This window comes from Limanda limanda, chromosome 1 (genome assembly GCF_963576545.1).
Source record: "Limanda limanda chromosome 1, fLimLim1.1, whole genome shotgun sequence".
Lineage (NCBI taxonomy): Eukaryota > Metazoa > Chordata > Actinopteri > Pleuronectiformes > Pleuronectidae > Limanda > Limanda limanda.
Window position 1 is genome coordinate 4,513,414 of NC_083636.1, and position 23,364 is coordinate 4,536,777.

The 23,364-nt window shown below is 43.9% G+C and overlaps 1 protein-coding gene across 1 annotated transcript in view; it reads right to left on the bottom strand.

Annotated features, from left to right (window-relative positions):
* LOC133011314 (protein unc-13 homolog B-like) overlaps positions 1-23,364 on the bottom strand; it is a 56,507-nt gene that overhangs the window by 9,097 nt on the left and 24,046 nt on the right. The window contains exons 9-31 of the mRNA XM_061079020.1: positions 15,932-16,219; positions 15,754-15,844; positions 8,970-9,016; positions 8,787-8,865; positions 8,520-8,525; positions 7,753-7,827; positions 7,431-7,650; positions 7,116-7,343; positions 6,852-6,993; positions 6,589-6,758; positions 5,224-5,339; positions 4,370-4,533; positions 3,747-3,897; positions 3,558-3,626; positions 3,190-3,279; positions 2,949-3,086; positions 2,661-2,791; positions 2,314-2,399; positions 1,378-1,504; positions 1,165-1,261; positions 931-1,074; positions 692-769; positions 347-424 (exon numbers count right to left, since the gene is read on the bottom strand). Of these exons, the coding sequence (XP_060935003.1) occupies positions 347-424; positions 692-769; positions 931-1,074; positions 1,165-1,261; positions 1,378-1,504; positions 2,314-2,399; positions 2,661-2,791; positions 2,949-3,086; positions 3,190-3,279; positions 3,558-3,626; positions 3,747-3,897; positions 4,370-4,533; positions 5,224-5,339; positions 6,589-6,758; positions 6,852-6,993; positions 7,116-7,343; positions 7,431-7,650; positions 7,753-7,827; positions 8,520-8,525; positions 8,787-8,865; positions 8,970-9,016; positions 15,754-15,844; positions 15,932-16,219 (2,815 nt within the window). The remainder of the gene's footprint in view (positions 1-346; positions 425-691; positions 770-930; positions 1,075-1,164; positions 1,262-1,377; positions 1,505-2,313; positions 2,400-2,660; positions 2,792-2,948; positions 3,087-3,189; positions 3,280-3,557; positions 3,627-3,746; positions 3,898-4,369; positions 4,534-5,223; positions 5,340-6,588; positions 6,759-6,851; positions 6,994-7,115; positions 7,344-7,430; positions 7,651-7,752; positions 7,828-8,519; positions 8,526-8,786; positions 8,866-8,969; positions 9,017-15,753; positions 15,845-15,931; positions 16,220-23,364) is intronic.

The window sequence follows — 23,364 nt, forward strand, 5'->3', positions numbered from 1 at the left end:
CTCTAGTCTATTAGTCAGCACAGGGACAGATCTCCGAGTATCGATCTGCTTTCATTGACAGCGTCAGGTCGTCACACACCAGGGACGACGTGTGGACATTTCTACACAACCGCAACATCTGCTACCGCCTTGTTAAGAGTCAGGATCTACATCACTACTGCACATACCTGCGCTTCCTCTTTTGCATACTGATAAACAACCAAAACACACACACACAATGCTGATGTGGAGGCAACCACAGATAAAGTCCTACTTTCAGGGTTAGAGTTAGGGTTACTGCACACTGGATATTCTCAGTGACCCAGTGCGATGCTCATACAGATTAACACTTGTTTCCCAGACGTACCTGTTTGGCTCCCATCGACTCAAACATCTTCTCCAGCTGGATCCTCAACTGCTGCACATTATTCAGCAGGACGCAGGGCTACAGGGGGGGGGGGGGGCAGGAGAGACACAGTGGACAGTGAGATTACACTGATGTGACAGGGAATTATTCAAGTTTAAAAACAACATTCAAGTTTAAATTAATAGGTTTATTGTCGATGCCGGGATGGTGCATCCCCAAATCACAAATTTGATGGAAGTTACATTGTATGACTGTATTAACCTAATAATTAACCTTTATTAGTGAAATAATAAGGACAAACATTTAAATGGCTTATTACAGAAAAACATAAACAAACAAACTTACAATCTTCTCCTTGTCGATGTAAGAAGGGAAGTTCTTGGTCAGAATGGCGCTGTACAGCAGGAGAACTTTGGAAATTGTCTGTAAAAAAAAAAATAAAGAGCAACAAAGACATTAAAAATTAGAGTAAGTTTCTTTTCGAGTAATAGTTTCTTGGGAGTTAATTTATTATTGATTATTAATCACATCTAGAGCATGTTTTTAGTTCTTGAGAAAGTCTACGTGAGAGTGTGATGTGTTACCTTGGAGAAGCGGCGGCTGTACTGAGCCATGACGCTCGGGTCGGGACATTCCAGCTTCTTGATGATCTCAAAACTCTGGTTGAGCTGCGTGAAGATGTCCACGACGGAGCAGGAGAACAGAGCGTGCTCAGACGTCTGCTGGAACTGAGACGGCAGCCGAGAGAGTAAGAAGGTTTAAATAGTTTCTTTGCACGTTTTAATAAAAACATCAGAGTAATTTTAAATGTTTCTTACTCCGTCTTTCTTGTCTCTCTCCAGGGCTCCGTGCATGAACTCAACAGACACGTCCTCGTTTTCAGCCAACCACTGCAGCACGAACTGTACGAACCATCTACATGGGAAAACACAGGCATCGTATCCAAATCCAAATATCTCAATTAAAAATCATACAATCAAACATAGCGTTTCCCCTCCGAGCCTCTGAGAGAACACGAGTCTTGCACTTACGACGGGTAGTCGGGGACGACGCCCTTGACGCTCGGCAGCTCCTTGACATATTCGTTGTAGAGCCACTTGACCTTGAAGTGCAGGTTCATGTAGTCGGTGCTCTTACACAGCCGGTGCTTCTCGTGCTCTGCAGATACAGGAACACACAAGGAGCCTGTGAGATGTCTCATGAGCTGGAGAGAATCTCAAGATCACTCAAATCTAGCCCTTGATTCCCGTCTCTACGCTGAGATAAGATGATCAGCCTCTGGTTTTAGCTACACTCTGCGTTTGCACAGTCCAAATACTAAAGGACGTTTCAAGGAGTAAATGAATTCTGATATACTCGTTATATTATCAACAAACAATGTAGGTGGATTTATAGTTTTAAAGTTTTATATTAGATGTGTTATTGAATTAACTGTGGTTGTGTGTATATATAAATTCAATGTACAATGAAACACATGCAACCATAAAGGTGAGCTCAAATTTACCCAGGAGTAATTTTAGTGACCTACTAAAAAACTACTACTATAAAAGTTAAATTATATAAGTACAAAATCTCTGAACACATTTTTCCATCTCTTTTAATATTAAAGCAGATTGAAAATGGAGGGCTGACACACATCTGTGCAGAAGTGTGTGACACAGATAGAGGGTTTCATCTTGAGGACAAGGGGCTGGGATAAGAGCTTATGAGCGGAGGGGGGTGGGGGGGAGTGGGGGTTGCTGCTGTACAGTAACGTACAGTGCAGCGGACACACAAAGTGCAGAGAAGCTCCTGGGAGACATAAGAAGCTTTCAGACCCTCCACAGTCATTTCTAACTTTAAACATCTTCTGTGCCACTGAATCACTCCTCCTACAGAATTCCTCTCTCTCTCCAACATCTCCAGTTTCTCCAGGATTCTCCTCCTCACGTTTTCAAGCACGTAATACGAAGGGGCTGGGGACTTACCTTCCATTGCATACTTCATGTCCTGAGCAAACAACGTCCACATGACCTCTGCTGACACCTTCCCGACACTCAGCTCTTGAGGGAACCTGGGAGAAAGGTGACGGAGAGGCAAGGACGTAAATAAGACAATACAGAATAACACAGCATTAATCTGACTGAGTTCTGAGACTAAAAGACAAAATATCCTCGAGTATCACGACTGAAGTTTCAGTTTATAGTGTTCTGAACATCTGGAACAAAGACTTCAACTCCTTTTATTCTCCTTTAAGCAAGAAATCAATGGGTAAAGATTAATGGTCCTGCTATTTGAATAGAATAAAAGGTTGGTTAGAAAAACAACAACTAACTGGTTGAGCACGGATGTGTAGGAGTTCCTGTCCTCTTCAATGATGGAGACGATGAGCATGATGAGTTTGGGCCAGAAGTCCAGGTTCTTGACACTGGGACCCTGCTCCTCCAGAGGGACGTCCTCCTTGTTCTAGAGAAGCAAAGACACACAGTCAGTCTCTAAAAGAAGGGACAGTTCAATACAAGGGACAGTAAACACTCAGAAGAAGACATGTATAGTAGTAATTTACCCCTTGTTGAGATCTGAAACGTCTCTGCAGCTGATGAATAATGGACATGTGACTCACCGTGTCTGCAGGTTGATACTGTCTGTTGTACAGCTCGTGGCAGTTGTTGAAGATGTAGTCGAAGGTGGAGTTGAGACAGGCCTTGACACAGTCCCTCACCACCTGGCTGGCTCTGGGCGGAGACTGCAGCTCCTGGACCTGAGCACAAGATGGAAGGAGGGACACTGACGCTTTATCGACTTGGACAGAACCAGATAAGTCTCCCACCCAAAAAGAAAAATAGAGCGGATGAAGCACAAACCTTCATCCTGAAGAAGGTGATGCTGGTTAGAAGGTCCACGGTGGATTTTAAGTCCTGCAGGCGATCCTTATTGCTGGCAGGGAAGTGGTTCTACAGAGGAAAAAGTTGGTTTTGATATAATCCACCATTACAGACATAAAGTGCATATCAATGAGGACACAGAGAGAAATTCACACTCACGGTACAGACTGGAAATTGTCCGTGCGAGTTCATACTTCAACATTTTAAGTATGTGGCAGAAGAGGTAGTATGTTAATGTAGTGTTTCTTTTGTCTTTGTCTTAAACTCACGACAACAAATAATGAGGGAACATTCTGATATACAATCTTTGAGAAATCAGTTATCTATTTAGTAGAATAAAGTCTTACCCTGTATGTGGAGAGGTCAATGCGCAGTGAGTTGTGCAACTGGTCCAAGAGCTTGACAAAGCGTTCTTTCTGTGTGGGGAAGGAAAGAAAAGAATCGTAAAGAGAGATAGAAACACAACACAAGGAGAAAGATTGAAGCTGTGTGTCTGTGTGTCTGTGTGTGTCTGTGTGTGTTTAAGTTATACAAACCCCAAAATTGGAGGCAGCGAAGCGGTCGGAGGCGGACACATTGGTGGAGGCGGTGGTGTGGGCGTAGAAAGCATTGATATTGGCCAGCAGGGTGCTCATCACGGCAGGAACCCCGGGACACATGTACTTGGATGACAGACAGGCAAAGTGACTGTAAAGAGAAGCACAGACAAAGCCTGGTTAAGACCCGGGAGCTCGATTCCCTCCAGTTACACCAGCTCACACTTCTCGGTGTCATGAAGAGGAGGTTCTGTCAAAGCCTCTATCTGGTCAGACTCAGTTTTCTCGAGGGACTTGTTTTAACCAGATGATCCCTGTTAGAAAAGGTCATTTCTGAGGGACAGCCCATTGGAGAGCGCTCTCTGTGAGCGATGGGCCCAGCTAACAGGCATCTGTACGGAGCACGACATTTCATGGAGACAAATCCATCCTCGGACCGTTCATAATTGACTTTCCTTCATTTGGAGGCCAACAGGGAACGACAGCAGCGCCGAGGAAGACAAAGGTGCAGAGGTACGGCGAGGGCCGAGGGGAGATGAAGAGGTGACACAGACATGGACAGACAGAGAGAGAGAGAGAGAGATGGAGACAGTCTGTTTCTCGCTGTGATGTGTCACACTCACGTCATGGCTTGGTAGATGGACTCGATCCCGTAGCGCATGGCGAACTCGTCCACTACCTCCTGGGCCACGTCGTCAAAGTAGATTTTCCAGGAGTCGTCTCCACGAGGGTCGGGGATTTTCACCACACCTTGGCCGAGCAAGTCGTTGGAATGGTGGAACAGGTTCTGCAGGGGAGAGACAAGTGGTGTGAGTGTCATTTGAATGAGCTGGAGCAGGAAAGACAAGGTTTTTTAAAGAGTTATTCCTCTTTTACACCAAAATTAACGAGTATACGTGGTTAAAACCTTCTGTTATTTTTGATTCCTGTTCAGAAACCACAGGAAAATCTCTTGCAAGTGTTGCATCTTGCATGATACCCGGAAAAGTTCCCAAAATTAAAAGAAACTACAAATAAAACTACAAAAGTTCAATGCGTGTCATATGACGCCGCACCAGAAAAAGTGCTACATCAGAATTTAAACCTCAAGAATAAAGAAGAAGAAGAAGAAATAAGCGTGTTCACTCAGGTGTCATGTTTCTATCATTGCCAATTGTAGCCAATAAAAAGTTAATTTGAACAGGGAGTGAATGCTGGTTTTATTCATTCCCATTGTAGACAGAGACAGGTTTTATATGATGTTAGTTGGTTTTGTGACCAGTTGAAGAAAAGCTTTAAAATAACTTTGGTCTGTTTAAAAAGAAACGTATTTCAGATTCCCAAATATTGGTGGCATTTTAAAAAACGATTTATAGTATTGTATCCTGTTACTTCACTGTCCTATCTACATATGCCAAACCTGCATTACATCCCCAGTGCATGTGTGTTACATTAAACCAAACACATTCAAAGGTTTCTGCAGAACCACACACTGTACCTCATGCAAACACGTGTACTGCACATGGTACGGAGCCACTTTCTCCTCTCCCTTAATCTCCACGTTGATCTGCAGGCGAATGGCGCCCGACACCGCCGACTTGTCCGTCCTCTTCTCTGTAATGACACACAAACACATTCAGCCGCACGCACTCACACTCGCGTATCTTCTTCGAGTCACACGGAACCAGGTCTGTTAACACAACACTAATTACAGACCATTAAGATAGCAGTTCTATTGTAGGGGGGATCTGTTTCTGCACGCTGATGGCAGCGCAGCGACGGCAGCGCTAATAGAAGTGCTGATCGGGGGGGAGACAATGGCAGGGGGGGGGGACGTATGGATTCGAGCCTGATGATCCAGGACACTTGAGCTCTTGCTCGTCTGGAGGTGGAGTGCTCGGCGGCTCACCCCTGCTATTTGCCCCTGACAGGCACATCATTAGGGGTAATTTGTACATGTCGGCAGAGCGGTCGATTTCCGACTGGAGTGCTGCTACTTGATAATCACACATCGGGAGGACAAAGCGGGGGGGGGAGAGGGGAGAGGGGAGGGAGGGAGGGTGCATCGGAGAAGACGGTGATAAGAGTCGAGAAAACGTTTGAAATGCACCGAGCGAATTACATGAATGGTAATAAATATTGCTTCAATTTCTAATTCCTAATGACTCCGACTTACATAAATATTCTGTTAAACGTGAGATCGAGGATAATTAAATCAAGCACTTTGTATTTTTTCCCCACGACAGCAGATTTATAGGCGCATTCATATTCTGTATAATGTTATTCTAGTGTAAGATTTATTACTGTCACAGTTAATTTCTGCACTTTAATCAAGCAGAAATAAAAGAGATGCTTTGTCATTAAGAAGTGAACGACTCGCTCCTGTACTTAACATGGATGTGGAAATAAAGAGTTTATTTAAATGACGTTTACTGATAAAGCAGCAACTTGTAAATGCATTTAGGCTCCATCTTCCTCCACGCGGGTGCAGTACCGGGGAAGTTTAAATATTTCGGAGATGTTTTCCCAGAGAACAACTTTCATCAATTGTAAAGACGCTGATTTAGAATTTCATAGAATGGGATTAAATGGGAAAGCCAGTATTTTCATGCAGACCAACATGGGCCTGGAGGCTGCTCTTCTAAAACGTACAAGAATGAAAAATGATTTGTTGCTGCAGGCAAAGGAAACGTGGGTAATGAGGTGCAAACAAACCACTGACTGGACTTAAAAGTGACCTGCACACAGAAATACTCAAGAAGTAGATCAATCCTCGATTAGGACAAAGTTTCCTTAGTGGAACCGGCACATGTTTAGGATTTTAACTTGGTCATTTTTATACAGAGCAGGAGAGAGCACTGACCCAGGTTGTACCAGACGTCCATTTCTCCGCTCAGCGTTCGAACTTCAATAATACTCTGGCCGAGGAAATCATCGGATTCCCTCTTGAGACGCTGCTTCACCCTGGACTTGATGTCGTCGTCCTCGTCCCACACGCGCACTTTGATTCGGTCTGACGAGTTGTGGCACTCACTAAAGTAGAGGAATATACAATAGAAACATTAAATAAACAAACATTAATACACTATACACATGTTTTATTTACAATAAAATTCAGTGACTTACAAGTGGTACTTCTCCTCCCAGACAGGATTGAGGTTTCCATAAATGGTCTTGGTTCTTTTCTTGGTCTTTCCCACCTGAACTGTGACGTACGGATCGCTGGATCCCGTCTTGTCCTTCGCCTGAAGCCCTTGTGCACAAACAACTACACAAAGACACACACACACAGCAAACATGAGCAGAAGAATTCAAAGTTTCATGCTCAGGTGCCGACCGTCTTTGTTGAGCTGATTCACTTTCGTGTAACTTTGAATCTGTGGCCCTAACCTGTGATGGTGATCTTGGCCGACCACTTGGAGGTCCCGTCCAGAACGCTCTGCTTGATGGTCTTCATCTGCTGTGCGTGGATGGCTTTACTGATGATAAACACTTCCCTGATGAGTTCGAAGATCTCCGGCTTGTTCCTCTCCCGGATCTTCATCCTGTCCTTCATGGCCATGATGATATTCTGAGTCTTGTCCTCCGCTCCGTGCTTCGAGCTCTTCTCCGCGGCACCTGCACATCAGAGAAAAAAAAATCCTTTGTTGGACTTCTGTGAACTTCACGGATGAGCATTTTCCCCGTGTGTTGGGCTTCACTCACGCTGCAGACAGTCGGCATTCAGCAGCTCTTGGCACTTCTCGTGGCACTTGACACCGCACTCGGAGCAACGCATGCCTTGGCGGGCGATCCCCCACAGCAACCCCTCACACTCGTAGCAGTATGTCGGGGTGGTGGCCGTCCACACTTCAAAGTTATGTGGGGTCGTGCAGGATATGGGGTAGATGAGCGCCTGCAGCGTCTTCTTGTACACATGGGTTTTCTATAGAACGGAGAAACGTGTATTTTAACGCACGGGACACACGACAACACTACAAAAATGATCTTGTGGCGATATTATCAATATTTCGGTTGTTAAACTCACCAGCTCCTCCTCTTTGATCGAGGAGCGTGCAGCCATAGAAGACGCGATTCCCGCCTTCCTGGCTTGGACGAGCGACTGAGCCACAGGCGACAAATGAAAGTTTACTTAATATTAGAACATAAACACACAACCCACAACACCCCCAAAATAATATCACTGAAAACCGAAGGGGTGAGTATGGTTAAAAAAGTGAGTCGGGAGGTTGTAAGGGTGGTGAGTAGGGTTACTACACAAACAGAAACAGGTATTATATAATATAAATATATACATACATGTGTATATGTATATATCAATAATTATGCACATTTTCCCTGTTGGTGAATTATTACCGGATGATCAGAAAATACATGAGTAATATTCCCAACTAGTAGCAATAATAGCAGTCAGAAGTAATAAATTATATAAATGTTTATATTCTGAAGCAAAAGCAGCATCTGTCACAAATTGGGTGGTTAGTAATGTTTTCAACCCATCTATGATTTCCATGGCACAGCAAGTAAGAGAAGAAACAAACCAAAACAGTGGGGGGGGGGAGAGGATTAGGTGATTGGGTGTTTTACTGATAATATCAAGTAGGGAGAAAAGGCTACCCATGACCAAGAGGATGCATGCACACGTTTTAATTTGTGTTAAACGAGAAGTCTGAGATCAATACATGCTGCAAGACATTCAGGTTTGAGGCAGCAGCTGTTTTTATTAGTCCTACTTGATATTTTGTGTTTTAGTAAAAATAAAAGGGAGTGGCAGCTGGGTTTCTATTAACTTACCATAGCCTGACCAAGGAGAGTGAATGCATTCAAGAGAGTTGTGGGGAATAGTTTTGGGTTTAAGAGAGGAGGGAGAGAGAAATTAACAGTCTGGTTTCATATCTGTCTGGATAACAATCTCATCCCACATGAAGCTCAGAGGTCAGATAGTAACTGCTGAGTTCTGCAGGTGGTCTCACGAGCAGAAAGACACAAACTCACACAGAAAGTACAGAACAAACAGGGTGATATATGACGTATGAGTGCAAGAGACAGATGTGTACTGACCACATCGCTGACCAAGGGGATGGGCTTCTTTTTACGCAGGTCTGGCATGCTGTCGATTCCATACAGGCCAGGACCCCCACTGTGCACAAGATAAAATGTGTGAATAGATAAATAACGGCGTCAGTGCACAAAATGGTCACAGCAAGAAAATAAAATTAAAAAGGGTAACTATAAATAACTTACCCCGGTTTGACCCAGGCCTGTCTCGGATTGGATTCTTCATCTCGAACCTGGAAGATATTGAATATTTGAATTGAGGCTGGGAGCTTACATGGACTCAGACACAGGAGTGTTGTAATGAGAAGAAAACAACAGGTAATGGAAAGTTCAATTTGGTTTAGTTTCATCTCTCTGATGTCACAGAACATGCAATGTAAAAGAAAAACAAGTGGTAATACTTTTAAAACACGGGCACAAATAAACATTGATGAAATTTATTTGTGTGCAGAAACAAAACGACAGATAAAGTTGTGGTTCACAGGTCGAGAAGTTAAATTAGAAGTAGATAAAAGCAAATTTCACAAAACTAACCCTAACCCCTATTTCAATGCATGTTACATATCTCTCCTAACATAACCTGTAGTATTTACATGCTGTACATTAGGATTTGACCATGCGCTCAAGCGTTTTGAATATTTCTAAATGATTTTCAGTTACACAGAGACGAGCAAAACAAATAATAGGGTAAACAATAACCACAAATATCAGACAGCGATTGAAATCAACAGAAATAAAGAACAGTGGCTTAAATGTGGAGCCAATGTTGGATGAGTGACCTGATTGTCTTCTCTCCAACACTCTGCCAAGTGAAAAAACAAACAAATCACAGAAGTGTTAGGATTTTGTGTGGAGCAGCTGCAGGTTAGAAAATTTGCAAGACAGTAATTTCAATTGAGAGAAACTAAATCAACTTAATTCTGTTTAACATATATTAATTTTGATGATAACATTATTCAAAGATGGACAGAGAAGTGGCAAATTAAAGGAGAACCAGGAGACAGTATCTTAGTAAGGTGCTTCTTCCATTAATTAGTCACCATTCTGTACTTTTAATTCTTGTATTACTGGACATGCAAGTGATTTAAAGCTGCAGAAAATATCCTTAGAAATATACCTGGGATGAACTCATCTTGCGATTGGGATCCCTGAGAACCTTGAGACCCTTGAGAGCCATGGGAACAATGGGAACCGTGGGAACCATGGGAGCAATGGGAGCCATGGGACCCTTGGGACCCCTGAGCAGATTTGGACAGTCTATGACGGGTTTGCCTCTTTTCTCTCAGAATGCGCTGGAACTTTGCGATACGCTCTCTGTGACCGGCATCAGTCGGTTTTACGTCATTGACTTCGTCAGGAACAAGGTTTTCCTTGATTGGACTTAACCGCACCTCGTCTGTTATGGGCACTGGATCCAGTGGATTCTCCTCTTGCCTCGGTGGAGAAGGATCTGGTGTCAGTTCGAGGTTGGACTGTTCCCCATCCTTTGGACATTCTCCTTCTCCCTTTGACTTTTCTACTGAGTGGGACGGAGTGGTGGTGCAGGGAGAGTGGCTCACTGGTTTCGGGGATGCTTGAAGATTTAATGACAGGTTCTCAGGTGTCTCCCCACAATCTACATAGACTGAAGCCTCACTCTCCTCCTTTGGAGTGACAAATTGTTCCTGATTCTCTGATAGACTAATGTCTCCTTCTGTATTGTTTGCATCATTTTGAGTCTTCTCGGGTTCACTGATTTTCCGGTTAGGGGACAGGGATGCTTCCAACCCACTACCGTCTTTCCCTTCTTCAGAGTTGGATCCTTCCAACTTTTTTAAAGCCCCTTTCAAAGCTGTCCTAAAAGTGAGCACAGCCTTGCTGAAAGTTGTTACTTCCAAACCTGCATTGGGAGTCTTGGCTAAACTCTCAGAATCTATCACAGAAGACGCCTGGGACGATGATTCTCCTCCATCACCCCTGGAGATGCTGGGATCTGTCCACTCCCTGTCCAAACTATCAGCAGACCCTAGATTAAGAGTGTGACCAGAAGACGGACAATCATCACACGGTGAATGTGACTCTGGATAACCATCATCACAGTCTGTCAACAGAGCAGTGGAGCAGCTCAGGCTCCTGGAGGGTCCACTGTCCAGATCATTTGCACAGGCGTCCACGGTATGGTAACCGGAACTATACGAGTAGGGAAAGTTTGTCGCATAGTTACAGTTCAGTTTTTCTTCCTCAGTTTGTAACCTTGGTGGTCTCCAGTCCACGGTACTCGAAGAGCTGGACGGAGAGTTGCAATGGAGTCCGAACAGCCAGGAGAGATGCTCAGAACTGTTGTGTGAAGAATGACCTGGTGTGGAGCTCCGTGTTTCATCTGTGGCACACCTGTCCCACACATGAGGACAATTATCCACCTCTTCTCCACTGTTGGCAGAGGAGCAGATGTCCTCCTCACTCCAGCCTCCTTCTGCACTTCTACTGTGCTGGATATCAGCAGAAGTCCATCTAGCATACTCTGTTTTTAGAAAATCTGCTTCTGGACAGCTGGAACTGTGACAAGATGACAAAGAGCTGGTGCTTCGGTATTCACGGCCACCATGAAGCTCCAGGTAGCAGAGGTCAAGGTTTGTAGTCTCTAGCATGTTTAATTTCAAACTTTGCTCCTTCAGTTGGTCCGTTTGCTGGTCTGGCTGACGGAGAGCGTTTCCATCAACGTGCCATCGTTTAAATGTTCTGTGAGAAGGTAAACATGTTAAATCTTTGTGGTCCAACACTGGACTAGTGTCTCTACAGTAAAGAGACGTGATGGCATTCTGTCTACCCAGGCTTCCGCGCCTGATACGGGGTGTTTCAGAAACATGACTTGGATGAGCTGCAGCTGAAGCCCCAGAGTACATCTCACCTATCTCACTGAGCACCGCATCCACACAACATGATACTTCATCCACTGAGCCTCGCACCGATGTGAGATACAGCCTCAGATCAGAAATCTCCTCCTGGATTTTGTTGATGCCTTTTAGCTCTTTCATGATATGTTCCACTATGTTTTCAGAGCCTTGTTCGGATTTCTCCTCCTCCTCTTCCTCCACATTCTCTTCTTTACTCTTGGTCCTATCAGTGAGCCTGGATATAGCATTGTCCAAAATCCCAATGCCATCCTGGCAATCAGAGATGGTGTTGTCAGCTTTGCAGCACGTAGTGTCCACCAATGACTGGACATGCTGGGACCTGTTCTCTGCCCCCTGCAGGCACTTCTGGGTAGTTATGTGAAGGCTTTGCCCAATTCTGGGGCTCTGTGATCCCTTCCTCTGCAGATCTCGCCTCTTTGGCGAGGCTGGAGGTAGCTCCGATGCGTAGAGTTCATCATGACCACTGAGGTGTCCTCTGGGGAACATCCCTGAGGAGTGGCACTCGTGATTAGTTGTTCCCACACATGGACAAACCAGTGCCTCAGTGACTCCGTGGTGTGAGAACGAGTTAGGATCTTAAACTGAGTCCTGACACGATGACTGACTTAAAGGAGTAAAGAATGAAACTTCTGACACTGTTATTGCACGGTAGTTGTCAGCTGTCAACCAACTATGACCATGCAAAGTTAGGTTAATACACTTTAACACACATGAAATCCTACATGTATATTTTAGGTTAGCGTGTGAGAGCGGGAGACAGTACTTGTCTGTAAAGTTAGGACACGTGATGGACAGTATTGTCTTTACTGACCTCCACTGAGTGGCAACTGGGAAAACGAGCACCATGCAGCTGCTTAGAGCTCTGTAATTAGGACGCTTTGGAAAGACAGCACGGTAATTACATGACAGGTCAATTCTCTCCTCTGAGGCTCTGTCACTCGTTCAGACCCTGCCAGCTGCACAGCTTGATAGCTCTGACCCCTTGCCTACAGCCTGTGTACTTATATGTTCTGTCTTGAGTATTTATATGTTCTGTCTACTTATATGTTTACACCAGGGATCTGAGAGAAAACTGCATTTCAATCTACGTCCTGTACACACGGCAGAATTGACAATAAAGTTGACTTTGACTTTGACAGGATTTACTGAGTGACCAGAACGGAACATAAATCTGTCTCTTATGCTCAGTCCATTCAATCAGAGTAAATACCAGACGGAGATCAGTGTTGTCATATTCGTCAATAGAGAATAACCAAGTGAGGTGATAGACAAATGTCTTTTGAACTTGAATTCAAGAAAAGCCTCAAACAAACCCACTAATCCTTGCAGCACAGTTTCTAGCTTTTAAAGTGTCCGGCCCAAGAGGGATGTTTATCTCAGGTGACTTTTTATCCCTGAACTTCTTTGATAAGGAAATTCATAAGCTATCATACTAACATTACATGAAATGAGCCTTCATTCTAGTTTTGGGAAGAGAATTTCCCTTTTCCATTTGGTAAGTTATTATAAAGAGTGAATAGTTGAGAACAACATTACACTCCCACTGCACTGAAAGTATTCAATATGCATTTTAGCCCTGAAGGTGTGTACCAGCCTGATAAGAGTTAAGAAGGAAGAAAAGCCTTCGAGAATATATTGTTTTGAATCACTACTCTGAATTAAGCATTTATATATAGTCTAAGTTTTCTGTCATTTGTGATGAATTATTAAATCCTCTGGCTTAAATGCATTTGCTGTACAACACGTTAAATACTAAATAATGTTCAGCTCATATACACTTCTGAGGGCCATGATCCTCTGTATAATAGTCAGTGATTTATTAGGGAACTGTCTATGATAAGATAAAAGGTTGATGGGGCTTCTTAGGGGTCAAACCCATTTCCAGGTCACTCATAGCAACAGAATGCAGCGATCTCTTTTCTCTCTTTACTAAATGGTTTGTGGTCTGTAGGAAAAATACTTTTGAAGTTATAACTTGCTTTCTCAAAAACGAAAGACATTTTCTACCATTATCTTAAATTCAGATCTACTGCAACAAGCTGAAGTCAAAGATCTTTTCTTAATACATTGAGCAAATGCAGTTTTCATGTAAAATGTGTATTAACATGCATTATTTAATCAGTCCACACAAACTTGAACTAAATGCATATATATATGTATTAAAATGAAAACCTCACCTTACCTTATATGGTTACAATCCTGATAATTATAGGAAAGAACAACCTGTAGATTTCGTCTTTCAAAAATCTGTAAAATCCACACCAACCATCCATAAAGGGGACTTCACTTTTTTTTCAAAAATGTATCCCAGCTGTATCATAGAACGTTTTTCTCTGCCTCAATCAATCCTGCAGAACTTGCAGAACACAGGAAACAGCAGAATCCTTAATTTCTACCAGCAGAACGTCAGGCGCGACAGTGGCAAACAACAACCTCGCAGCGGTTCCCAATCAGTTAAGTAGCCATCTGTACATCCCCTCCCACCCTCACGCTTTCTCCTCTCGCTCTCCCTCCGTCCTCTGGCGATGTATTCCAGCACGAGGGTAATCTGAGGCTGTGGGACTGCCAGCACTCAATCTCACTCACTCTTCTTTGTCCACATCTGCCTGCTTCCGCGATTAGTAATATTTCTCCTTCAATTAACAAAAGTCTGTTTGTAATGGTGATAAAATACACCAGCAACACTCAGTGATTTCTATTCAAAGTTTGAAGCTCAGTGATATGATTTGCCGATCAGTGACACTGCCAAAAATTCTCGAGGAAATTGTAAACATGTCCCATGTCTCCTTCAGATTTGAACAAGCCTGTTAAAGATGTTTTAGTGTCACGTCGGGCGTTGTTAATATTATTCTGGTTTCTGTGACACTGCTTGACAGCTTAACCACCAATTCTAATTCATTACAGTGTTCTCAGCATTTTGCTTTGTGTCTTAAGTGTTTCCCTAAGTCCTGTAATAAATGGCAGTTAGACAGCTTTCATCTCACTCTCCATTTACACTCGTGTGTCTTCAGTCAGGCGTCACTTACATCACATGTTTGTCTCGACTAGTCCATGGAAAGCAATCATTGTAATGGAGCCAAGCGATCAGGCTACAAGAGGCTACTCATTTACTGCCACACCATAAAAAGATTAATGCAGGGGACGGACCAGTTAGCTGAGAGACTCTGATGTTTTCATTATGAACGCTCTCCAGGGAGTTAAGATGGATGCAGGATACACAGGATAGATGCACATTCTCCAGAAATGGTTATACATTGGTCTGGTAGGACATTACAGGGCATTTGATCCTAAAATAGGCTTTGCCATGTGAATTTGAGAACATCGGATAAACTGACGTTAACAATCATAATTCCGTCTTATTCAGAAAGATAAGTGGTTCTTTGTCACCTAATAAATAAAATAAATAATAACTTAATCAGAAAATTATACAGAGTAGAAGAATGTGAAATAAATAAATGATAAACATCTTTGAAATTGCCAGGTCTCCTCAACCCTTAAATTGTTTTCTCTCACTAGTTGTACAAATGTCACTTGCCAATTATTTTAGAAGCTAAAAAAGAGGCTAATGTGAAGATAAGATTGAGAATATTAAATGTACTGCAAAGGTGATATATAAAAAAATGCACATCATCGCACATTACCATTTAATCAGCAAATGTTTGCTGGACCATTGTAACCAGTTATGACCAGTTAGCTATGCATTTAAACTACCAGATTGCTGGGAAACATCCGGTGAAATTAATTCTAATTATCTCACTCTCAATTACAAAAATTACAAAAATATTTCTGGGGTGAGGATGAATGGATGAAGCACTGAATCCATAGAAGTTTCCCTATTACAGCTCAGAGGTCACCAAAAATAAAAAATTCAAATGACAGAGACATTGCAGTTGAATATGATTCAAATACATTTCAGTGCATATTCCTACACGACCAGAGAGATTCAACTAAACCAAATTAAAAGAATTGTGAGTGTTTGTCAGACATGTGTATGTGTGGTGGGGTAAGGAAAAAGAAGAGGGTAAGAACATATGTTGTTTCAGACATTGGGATCAAACACAGGAAACAGTTCCTACCTCCCGGAGCTGAACCCTGACTTTATTGATGGCCTTCAACCAATGAACTCTAGATGGTGAAAACGGTAACGGTGGTCCATCATCATGGAACCTAGACAACATGAATATAACAGTCAAGTGGCCGCACCTTCATTATAGTAAATACAAGGCCAAGTTAAGTTCTGAAAGAGGAAAGTACCTCTGGAGTTTAGAAGATACTCTCTCCACCGGGGTGCCATTTTTCAGGCTTCGTCCTGATTCCGGAGTCAGCCGGTGAATCTCCTGCTCGCCAGCCGGAGAGTGTCCATTGGTGGGAGCGTGTCCGTTAGTGCGTGGCTGTCCATTGGAGGAGGGGTGGAAGCCGGTGCTGTGGAAGGAATGGAAGGTCTCCTCCAGTTCGGACCCTCCGGTGCTCTCCTGGCCACTGAGCTGGGAGCTGGTCTGGCTCAGGTTTCCTGATGACCCAAAACGACTACTTTCCACTGGACTACATTGGTGAGAGAGGAGTGAGGAAAATATTCAATATTGAGATAATTCTAGTACTAAATATATATACTTATATTTTTCCCTTTAGCCAAAGCTAGATAAGAGGGGGCTGTTACATCAAAGTAATTTTAAAAACAGAAAGTTTTAATGTTTTAAATGGCTGAAAAGGTCAATATACAATCAAAGATTTTTGGGACGTAACAAACCCAACTTATCTGATAAAAAGATTTACAAACAAACAAATCAAATGTCTACTTTCATCAATATCCTCTCTAAGGATTCATTGGCATCGTATACGATAATACAAATTATTATTCCCAATTTAAAATGATAGACGACACAAATAAGAATTCCATGGTCAAACAAAATGTACAGTACTTGTAATGTCATGATGATCATTCTTTTATTTAATATATAAACTAAAAATGAAAACTTGACACGCTGGTGATATGTTTGAATTTGTCAAAATACTCAAACAAATCAGTCTTTGTCAGCGTAGTAGTAAATCAAATCATGCCTCCAATGCAGTTATTAATTACATTACATTCATTTTTTAATTGTCCATGTACAAATATGCACATTTTGTTTGGAATTCTGTTTCAAAATCACAAATGAAATTACGGGAGATACTAGACATGAAATTACACATACCAAAGAATAGACACGGACACACACAGATATGTATGATCAAGCTAAGACTGAAAGGAAACTGGTGAGGATGGATTGCAGAGCTGGACAGGGAATACACTTTTTCCAAAATGTCAATGCATCACAAATGGTGAGGGACAAAACCATTTATCATGCTTTTACTAGCCTTTTTGCATTCAACAGATCCTTCTTGAACTGGTTGTCCAGCTGCATTCCAGAGGTAGGACCTGCAGAGGGGGTTGTTTCTACAAGTCTGTCCTTCTCCTTGGGGGTCAGGGATGCTGAAGGATCTACTTCAGGAGTGGAGATGCAGATCTGGGGGTTTGCTACTTCATCGTTGGAACCTACCAATTTAGGTTTTTGGGCATCAGAGGTTGCAACCTTTTGTACAGTGGGCGTTTGACCACTTGTTGCTGTGTTGATAGTTTTGGGTTGAGATGTTACAACTGCAACAGCTTGTGGCTTGGGTGGCTCTGCCTGCCAGGGAAAACTTATTTTGGTCCCAAATAATGAAGTGCTGGGTGGCTCTTGTTTACCAGCAACAGGCTTTTCCTCTTGGAACAAACTGCCGGAAAGGTTTTTAAATCCTGAAAACAGACCACTCCCTGCTTCGGTTGGAGCCCCTGATGGAGCACCTGTTGACATTGCAGGTGAAAATAAGGATCCAAGTGATTTTCCCGCATCACTTTGAGCTGACATAAACCCAAACACAGACTTGGCCTGGGGTGGCTCTGTTTTATTGGGCAACTGAGTAGGTTGAGGTGCTATATCTCCTTGTTGGGTATTTGGTGGGGCTGATTTTTCATTTTCGTTCCTCTCAGGGTCCCCTTTAATGATCATGGGCTTCTCATGTATCACCTCTCCATCAACAGGTTCCATTTCTTTAGTGGTGTTATCCATCTGACTGGTGAGGTCACATGAACTGCCTATTAAAGCACTTGAAACAGCAGTGGTTTCTGGACAAGCTGCCTCAGATACCACACCACTACTATTTGTTAGGCTGCCAGATTTAACTTGATCGTTGTCTGGTAAAGTTGAGTCCACCACTTTATTAGTACCAGTGTCAGTAGCAGATGGAACTTTTTGTAAAACACTTTCATTCTTAATTTGTGGTTGTGGAGTAGTGCTAGATGTTGACTTGGGCTCAGATGGCATCGGTTCAGATGGCTTGGGTGGTTGTGCCATTCCACCAAATAAAGATCCCCCTATGCCCCCAAGAATTGAGGCTCCAGTCTGTGCTCCTGCAGTTTGAGCGGCGACTCCTCCAAACATTCCTCCAAGTATAGAACCGCCTGGCTGTGCTGTTGCTGCTGATCCGCCAAACATGCCACCTAATAAAGATCCACCAGTCTGGGGGCCTGCAGACTTGGCAGAGGATCCTACTCCAAACATTCCACCCAATACTGAGCCTCCTGTAGTAGGGGGGGTTGTTTGTGGACCAGACTGAGGAGCAGACCCTTTGAATAGACCTCCCAGTAATGATCCCCCTGTCTGTGGAGCTGCTGTCTGGGTGTTTGAACCTCCGAAAATACCCCCTAATATTGATGGTCCAGTCTGACCAGTACCAGCTTGGGGTGTTGTTCCTCCTAGTCCAAAAAAGGAGCTCATGTTATGTTGCTGATTACTTTCAGGAGTTGCAGTTGCTGGTTTGAACAGAGAGGACATAAAATCTGTAACTTTATCCGCTGATGAATCACCAACAGATTTCTCTGGCTCTGGAAGCGTCTGTTGTCCCTGAACTACAGAACTTGCTGATTGAGTGGCTGGTGTTTCCTCTTTTATTTTAGGTGGAATTGAATCTTGAGCTGATGGACCACTCACATCCTCTAGTCTCTCAAGTTGTTGTGCTGGTGCACATATTTCAGATTCTTTACGTTGAGTAGTTTCAGCGAGAGTAGTTAGCTTAATAGCATCTTGGCACTGACCTTCTTCTGTGAGTTCGGTTTTGGAAAAGCTTACCTCGAGACACTGGGCTGTACCATCAGGTTGCTGTTGTGTTTCTACCTGTTCTCTGCTTTTGTTAGTAGTATCAATTGCAGACGTTTCTGTAGTAGCTGAAGCAGTGTCATCAGTGGGCTTTTGTAGAGCAGTTACACTTGATGTTGTATCAGCAAGAGCTGTGGTTAATACTTTCTTGTCATCACTAGATGTTGGTGTAGCTGTTGCAGTCCGTGTTGCAGGTGGAGCCGATCCTCCAATGGCTGAGGGCAAACTTTTACCAGGTATCTCATTCGGAACAGAAGCTCCGGGTAAAACACCACCCAGAGGAGACGTACCAGTCTGCACAGTGGTGGTTTGAGAAGATGAACCCCCCAAAATACCTCCCAATATAGAGCTGCTATTTGGGGTTGTTGCACTTTGGGTGGTGGCCCTTCCAAAGAGTCCACTGAAGGACCCACTATTCTGAGATGTTGCAGTTGAAGCTGCAGATCCTCCAAAAATCCCTCCCAACACAGATGCTGCTGTCTGAGATCCAACAGCTTGGGGAGCTGATCCGCCAAATAAGCCACCAAGTAAGGATGCTCCTGCCTGAGGTGCAGAGCCTCCAGTCTTACTGGGGTCAATCTGAGGTGCAGATCCGCCAAAAAATCCACCTAGTAAGGACGTTCCTGCCTGAGGAGCAGAGCCTCCAGTCTTACTGGGGTCAATCTGAGGTGCAGATCCGCCAAAGAATCCACCAAGTAAAGATGTTCCTGCCTGAGGAGCAGAGCCTCCAGTCTTACTGGGGTCAACCTGAGGTGCAGATCCTCCAAATAAACCACTGAGTAACGATCCTCCAGTTTGAGAAGCGGGTGTTTGGGGTGCAGAGCCTCCAAACATTGCTCCAAGTAAAGAACTTCCAGTCTGTGGAGAGGGCTGAGGCGCTGAACCTCCAACTGAAGATAACAAACCTCTGGCTGGTGTGTCCTTGGGTACAGAACCTGGTGCAGTAGTTGTAGGACCCGTCTCTCGAGGACCAGGCTCAGTGCTGGGCCCAGAAAATACTGAAAGTATACTTTTTCCTGGACCATCGGAAAGTAATCCAGTTTGTAAGGATGGAGCTTGTGGGCCAGATCCATTCGATGTAGACACCAGACCAGAGGCTGGGGGATCTTTAGGGGGGGCAGGATCCTGGGTTGCACTTTCTGTGCTTGTTTCCTTTTGCACAGTGACACTTTCTGAAGTTGGTTGAACAGATGCAATATCAGTGTCTTTGATTGTAGTATCCACTGTGGAATCTGCAGTGCTATCTGTGGATAGTGTAGCACTAGCATTGCTCTTTTCACTTGATATTTGACTGATAGTTTTTGACACTGGCACATGGCTACTGGAACCAGATGACATTTGGGTAGAACGTTGTAGATTAACAGTGTTTGGGTCATTAGTACCAGTGACAATAGCAGATGATGATTTTGAATTTTGTACTGTAGTTGCTGCAGTTCCTGGTGTAGAAGACATGTTTGCACTTCCACCAGCTCCTGGTGTTTGCGGAGTACTGGGGCTGCCAAACATGGAGAACAAAGATTTACTTGGACTCTCATTAGAACTAGACAATCCACTCAACATTCCACCGAGAACAGAAGTGGCTGACTGCCCTTGTGCTTGAGGTGGCACTTGTGGTCTGGATTGTGTCTGAGGTGCACCATGTTGAGTTTGTGATTGAGGTACTCTTTGCTGAGATGACATTGTTGTTGGCTGATTCTGTGAAGGACTGGGTTCGTTAAATAATGAGAACAATCCCTTCATTGGGCTTTCAGTTGAACTTGATGAACCGGACAAGATTCCCCCGAGAATAGATCCTGGCTGAGCTGTAGACTGTTGTGTGTTGGAACCACTGAACATGGAAAAGAATCCTGCAGATGGGGGCTCTTTGGGAGGAGCAGTTCCCTGTTGAGGTGTCTCAGGGGTAGGCTTGGCTTGAGGAGGTGTCTGCAGAGGACTTGATCCTCCAAACATTGTAAATAAACTTTGACCAAGTGATTCCTGTTGGGGAGGTTGTGGAGCTGCACTTGGAGGATGGGGTTGAGGCACAGACCCAGTTTTAGATGCAGCCTGTGGAGGATTTGGTCCACTAAACATTGATAATATACTTTTACCAAGTGATTCTTCCTGTGGTGCGGTAGCTGATGCAGTCGTTTGAGGTGTGGGTCCAGCTGCTGTTGCTCCTGTCAGCATTTCTCCAATTGAAAACCCAAATAACCCACTGGATGGTTTAGTTGCTGCTTCTTCTTTTGTCTTTTCTGAAGGAGGTATTGTAAACGACTGGCTTGTAGCAGGGCCTGCAGAAGAATTGGGAGGAAATCCTTGGGAAATACTCTTGTTTGGAGGGTGAGTCTGTGGGCGAGGGGTTCCACTTTGGTCCATAGTTCTTTGTCTCTGTATACCCTTAGGTTTAGCTGCTGATGCCAGTGAACTCTCAGTAACACTGGGTTTCATTTGCTGCTTTTGTGGTGTAGATGGTTCAGGACTAAACAAGCTGCTTATTGATCCAAATAGATTTGAAACTCCTGTAGCCTCTGGTAATGAAGCCGTGCTGCCAGTTTTGTTTTGCTGGTTGAGAGATGTCTGAGAAGATTTCTGGGGATCTGGCTTGGCTTCGTCTATGCCTACTGCTGATTTCAGAAAGTTCATGAAGCCGGCCTGTGGCTGCTCAGATGGCTGCTCTAATGGGATGTCCACCGGTGTATCAGTTGCGAGTGATCCTAAAGGCATTGTGGCAGTGGCCGGTGATGGCGGCGGGGCTGCTTGTTGAGCCATGGTAGTCTGACGTGACAGTCTAGGTTTCTGTGTAGTTGTATGAGATTGTGTTGATGGAGGAGTCACTTGAGCAGTAGTCGGTACTGTGGGTAAGATTCTTCCCTTTGTGGTACCTGGCCTCTGAATTTCTTGTTTAACAGTTTCTGGCTGAGTCACAACAGCGGGAGATTCTTCCTTGATTATCTTCGACTTCAGACTTTGAAATCCTGATGATAGAATGTTCTTAGACTGTTTTTCAGTAGCTTGTTCACACGGGGGTGTGCTGGTTTTGTTCGGTTCCACCTGTGATGGTTTGCCTACAAAAGAGGATATGAGGGAAGAAATCTTCCTGACTTGACGGTTAGGTTGCTCTTCTCCTGGAGACACTCTTTTTCTCCATTCTTCCTCTGATACATCATCTGCATGCTTTACACTAACCCCAGTGGATGAACGGCGCCGTTGGCTAGGTTGGTAACAGTTGTAAAGACGCTGCTGATTGGAATCCATCATAGGAGAAGAGTTCAAGGAAACAGCTACCTTCTGAGCTAGGAACGTCTTGGTTTCCTGGTTGTTCCAACAAGGACCAGCATAGTTGTTATTGCGACAAGAAAGATCAATAATGTCTTGGTACTGGTCTTCATAGACATTACTGGGCCGTCTCGGATCCATCCTGACTTTGTTTAAAATGTAAGATGTGAAATCTACTTCCTGTTGTCCTTTTGACAAAAATGAATTTTCGAACATCTGAGAGAACTGCTCGAGATTTAGATTCATTATCTGATTTCCTTTTCGATAGGCAGCAGACAAATCTAAGGGGGCATTGAGGAGTTGAGAATCACAGTGATCCTGACCAGGTAGCCAAAGAAGCTCATCCTCATTGTAAAGCGGGATTTTAAAGCCACAGACTGAAACCATTTCATTGTGCAGCCACGCACTGGGAAAGCTTTCCTGTGTCTGTGTAGAGTCGCCTTCAGGACCACATGCATAGACATATTCACCTGCTGTATCTGTAAGTAAGGCATAAATGTACTCATGGTCTGTGTAAACAAAGTAGCCACAGTCCCCATCATCTGCTGGCCACCACATCCCTTGCTCCAAAAGTGCGAGCCACTGCTGATACCATTCAGTGTCTTCAAGATAAAGGGAGTCTTCCACTTCTGTATTGGCATTCGGGACACGCTCTGAATCTACTGTTCTCTCCAAATTCAAAGGATTCTGATGGATCCTGCCGTCAGAATGAAAGTTTGGTAAGAGTGCGTTATCCATTCCATATTGCCAGTTTGCTGAATACGATAAACTTGGTGCAGTCTCCTCATAATAGCCTTCATGATATGAAACCCCATTTAAGCTGTAAGTGCTACCACCATTAAACTGACATCTCCCAAACTTCCCAGTGCTTTGTTGTTTCGTGGTAAGGTTCAATGCACCCTCCTCATTAGGTGGATATTCTGCACTCTGCAAGTCACCATAACTGTTCCACAATTTCCTCTTGGGATACAGATCAGCATTCCTGTGTTCCTCGAACTCATATGGTCCAAGTTGCCCTTGGGGACAAACAAACCCTTGCCACTGGGAAGGGGAGTTAATTGGCTGATTGGTGTTTGGAGAGCTGCAGTGAAGAGGAGGGGCCTGTAGTGGCACACCTTCACAGTTCTGGTTATATCCTGGATCTTGTCCCTGAAGCTGATAATTCATTGACTCGTTCTGAAACTGCTGCCACAGAGCACTTTCACGGATCCATTGGTTTTCATCATAAGAAGAACTTACTGCATAGGGGGACAA